The sequence below is a fragment of the Populus nigra genome, chromosome 4, assembly GCF_951802175.1.
Source record: "Populus nigra chromosome 4, ddPopNigr1.1, whole genome shotgun sequence".
NCBI classification, from domain to species: Eukaryota; Viridiplantae; Streptophyta; class Magnoliopsida; order Malpighiales; family Salicaceae; genus Populus; species Populus nigra.
Window position 1 is genome coordinate 1,146,927 of NC_084855.1, and position 4,796 is coordinate 1,151,722.

The 4,796-nt window shown below is 32.8% G+C and overlaps 1 protein-coding gene across 1 annotated transcript; it reads right to left on the reverse strand.

Annotated features, from left to right (window-relative positions):
• Positions 1 to 212: 212 nt before the first annotated feature.
• LOC133691649 (GDSL esterase/lipase EXL3-like) lies at positions 213 to 3,105 on the reverse strand. Its single transcript, XM_062112244.1, has 5 exons — positions 2,672 to 3,105; positions 1,482 to 1,612; positions 1,167 to 1,400; positions 810 to 1,065; positions 213 to 725 (listed from the first exon to the last, which is right to left on the reverse strand). Exons 1-5 carry the CDS (start codon positions 3,054 to 3,056, stop codon positions 532 to 534), a joined length of 1,200 nt encoding a protein of 399 aa, XP_061968228.1. The 5' UTR covers positions 3,057 to 3,105; the 3' UTR covers positions 213 to 531.
• Positions 3,106 to 4,796: the final 1,691 nt, after the last annotated feature.

Here is a 4,796-nt window from a genome sequence, read left to right on the forward strand (position 1 = left end):
TCTTTTCAAGAAAAATCAGTTGACACTTGAGAGATGTAATATATAATTTCAACAACAAAATTTTAGTTTTTTTTAATACCAAGTAGAGCGAGTTTACCCGTAGGTTAGCGGATCAATCAAAGCTTTGAAAAATATTATATATATAATGTTTTTTCGCTCCATCGAACTAGGTCATGTCTTTCGACATCGCTTGGGTCCACTATTTATGAGAGTAGTAAAATTCTGATAGATTTATGAGCTCATATAAAATTATAGAAGATACTTATTTTCAGCATCCTCATTCCCCTGTATGAACAATTACGACAGGAACAATTACATATACACTTTGTTTTGATAATCGAGGGCAGGGAATCAGGGCTTGCGCTCAACTAGTGGCTAGTGGCTAGTGGCTAGTGGCTCGCAGAGGTTGGAATTCTTCAGGAGTCTGAACATGGGACTTCCCTAGTCCCAATTCAACCATTATTCCTAAGAAACAAAGCTTTTTTTCTCCGGTATATGAAAACACGACGACATATAGCAGCTTGAGATACCTCAAAAGAATTTGTTCATATATTCTCTGAAGAGAGGAGAAACGAGTGCCTTATAAGCAGCTTCAGTTGGATGGTAGCTGTCCCAAAATATATGATCGGAAACATTTGCACACATCACATGAGTATGTTGATTACATAATACAGATACCTCGATATCCCCAGTACCACAACATCCTTTATCAGCAACTTGGAAACCTGGAAACAACGAAATCAGCACAGGTTACGAACCACGGATACTTCAAAATCCTTCACATGTTCATACGGATCACATTTTCGTACCATGTTTGTTAGGGTTTTGAATGATATCTAGCAGTAGATTGTAGACATCAATATAGACAAACCTGCCATTAGGCAGGCTGCTTCCAAGAGAATCCAACTTCTTAGACAGCTTGGAGTTGAATAACTTTGCTGCTTCGTTTAAGTTTTCTGCGCACTTTCTTCCAGCTCCCCCAGCTAAAGTTCTCTGGGCAGGAACACATCCAACTGGTGGTGCACTGAAAAATCCTATCCTTCTTGCTCCGAGTTCATATAATTCCTTGGGAAAAAAATAAAATGCGGATACAGTAAATTAATATGAATACTGAGCAAGAAATATTTATATAACCGATACGAAAATATTCAAGTTTATGCATTTACCTGCGCGAAACTATAAGCTGAGTTCGCCATTAGATCAGTGTAAGCCGGAACATCGTATTGCGATTTCCTAGCACGTATTGTAAAATAGGTATTGGCAATGTCATCACTGCCTGCTACTACAAAAAATAGACTATTCTTTAAGATGAACTTTGTTTTTTCCTCTCCGATCATCGCCTCCAGCTTCCCTATGTATTCTTTCAAATATTTTAATTGATCCGACAACGATATAACTGACTGTAATCAAGTTTGATCAAGATTAGTATAGGAAATCAGTGGTTGAAAAGAGTAAAGAAAGACAATAGGAGAATGTTGTACCACTACTTTGGGTGTCAAGGGATCAAATCCTGAGCCACCTGAAGCAAAGGTTACTCCTGTTACCAGATCTTGGGGTAGAACTGTTGGGTCCAAATATGCTGGCAGTGTGTCCTTAATCCCCAGTTCTTTAGCTGAAGAAAAAAGCAGAAGAAAGAGGGATTCCTGGTCAATTAGCTTCAAGAGCAGCATCATGATTTAAAAAGGCTTTGACATTTTTGAGATTCGATTAAGCATCTTGACCTTCTTTTATGGCTTTTGCTGTGTTTAAAGAGTTAGAATTTTACTACTCCACCTTCCAAATGAACCCATTTCAGGAAACAAATTATTGTTTTAGAAGGAGAGAGGTAAAGTATAATCATGATCATTTCAAAGCAGAGATGAGGAAACTTTCTGCCATTGGGATCTAACTGAAAGTTTTACCACACGTACCACATGCTGGGCCTCTTCTTCTTCTTTTTTTATAATAACCAAATTATTTTCTAATTGCCAATCAAGAACTAGCATCCAGTTTCCGTCAGGTTTTTTATTTTATAATGATGTTGTAGTAGATGTTGATAAACTAACTCCAAACTATGAGCCTCTTTCTTTAAAAAAAAATCCCAAATAATAGGTAAAAGTCAACCACTATATCATTAAAAAATAAAAAAATCAATTTACTGAAACTAAACAATTTAAAAGTGTTTTGTACAATATGTTTCCCTCAGAGAGATAGCCCTGTTATACCTGTTTTTCGTGGAAAAAATAATAATTATGAAATACTGTTCCACCCTTCAATTTATTTGCTCATGATCCCAATTTCCATGGAACTAGATTTTTGTCTCGCTAAATCTTTGAGAACTGAAAAATATATGGTTTTTTTTTCAAAATAGCTCTCAAAATATAATTAAATACTGAACTAGGATATGTTAAAAAAAAATTGGTTATAATTTGAAGATTTTATGCATGGTTATGAAACAAGACGCATTTGAATTCAAATTATATATATATATATATATATATATATATATATATATATATATAATTGCTAATTAATTTGAGTCCTATGGCGATACTGAAACTGGACATGACGTTACTGACTCCTCCAAATATAAAAAGCTTGGAAATCCAGGAGGAGTTTCAGGACATGTGAGCCATTTATCAAGCCATTAGCTTTGAAATGTTATGGAGAGAGAGAGGTTTTGTTATCATACCTATGATGTCCGAAGGAACTTTTCCATTACAAAACCTTCCTGTAGGAACTCCTCCTTCAAAATCCTTGCCGTAAGGAGGGAAGTTGCATTTGACAAGTGTTCGAATATTGTTGTTGTTGCCTGCATCAACTATGGAATCCCCAAATAGCAGAAGTGCTGGAACAGTAACATTAGGTGGTAGCTTCACCGAAGATTTAACGCTGCATACAACAGTGAGAAAGAGAAACAAGGTAGGATAAAAGCAACAAGACGTTAGTCTCAATAAAAGGAACTTCATGGTTTTTGATAATCTTCCCTGGCTTTCTCGATCCCTCCTGATGTGATTAGGTTGACGAAGGAGGAGAAAAATGTTTTTGGCTTCTCGAATGGTTCCTTGCTTGTGCATTTATATGGAGAGCGAAGTAGGAGCTCAACCAGCATCCTTAAGATAATTGTGGAAGTATCCATGCATGTGATGTAATTAAGCACTATTTAAAATAAATAATATTCACCCGTGAAATTTCCTGCTATTGGTTTTTTTTATTTTTTTTCAATTCTGTTGAGGCAATTATATTATACTACAAGCTCAGAAAATTTGGATATCAATCTCCATAACTATTCATATAAACACTAAATAAAATATTTTCTTTCTTTCCTTTTCTTTCGCTTAGTGAAGGAGGTCCTCTTTTTTTTCTTTTCGTTTTTTTATTTTATCCTTCTGAATTTGAATTTAATTCTTTATTGATTGTTTTTCAATTTCATCATACAATATTTAGTTGATTTTAAATTGGTATTCATAATTTATTTTAATTTTTTTTATAAAGTTATTAAAGTTTCAAACAAATGTCCTGATATTTGATTTATACTTAACTTTACAACCGTTTATTTTTTTATCATACAATTAAGTAAAAAATAAAGTTATTAAATTCCGTGGTGTCCATGACCTGAATTACAGGTTTGGTGGGTTAAACCGCGAAACTCAAGTTGATTCAATATATCATAATTTTAATATTTTAAAAAAAAGTGTTATCTTGAAAAAAAATGAATGACAAACAATGGTTTTGACCAGTCATTCAGGTTACCTTTAAAATTGTCTAGCCGACTTGGTCACATCAAGATAAATTTCACGCGGTTTAATTTTAAACATAGACTCGATAATAAGATAGGTTAGTAAGTTTTAATGTTGACATGCATTTGAGCTACGTTTAATAACAATGTCAAATAATTCTCTCTAACCTCAACTTTTTCTACATTTAGAAATTTTTTTGATCATTTACAGTTTAATTAAGATTTACATAACATGACATAATTTTACATAACATAATAGTTTAATTAAAATTTACATAACATTGTGCTGCTAAATAAACTAATTTACATATTAATTAAAATTAGGTTTTTTAGATGATATTAAAAGTACATTTTAAATAAATTTATCTAATTATTTGTCCAAAGATTGGAACTAAAAAGTGGTAGGCAATAAAAATCACTAAAAATATGTTTAGAAATGTGATGGCGATTGTTTTTCAAAATGTTTTTTTGTTTAGAAATACATCAAAATAATATTTGTTTTTATTTTTAAAAAATTATTTTTTATATCAGCACGTCAAAATAATCTAAAAATACTAAAAAAAAATATTAATTTAAAATAAAATAAAAACATTTTTAAAATACAAAAATACATTTAAATTACAGATACCCAACTGCCCTTCTTGCAACCTCCCGAGTTATTATGCAATAAATTATTAAGTTACCCCAGCAATTGGAAGGAGAGAGGGCTTCTGGTAGGTACGGTGCGACAGAGAAATTTCTTCACAATCTTCAGTACGTATGCTCATCTGTCACAATAATTTATTTGTTTGTCCGAGACTTTCTCGTAAACTTGATGAATCTGATATGTGATATGACTTGTCAACTAATTACTTCCAGGAATAGCAAATCAAACTCAACTAAGTGCCAGATTAGTACCATACTTGTCAAGTAGAAATCAAGCCAAACCACCTTTAAACTCAAGAAAACCTATCCTCAAGCTAGTAATTCAACTTTTCTATACATATAATTAAGTGGATATTCTGCTTGGAGATCCTAACCAGAATTAGCCACGATCAAGACTCAAAAGTTGCCCCAGCGAAACTTGCGAGGTGTAACA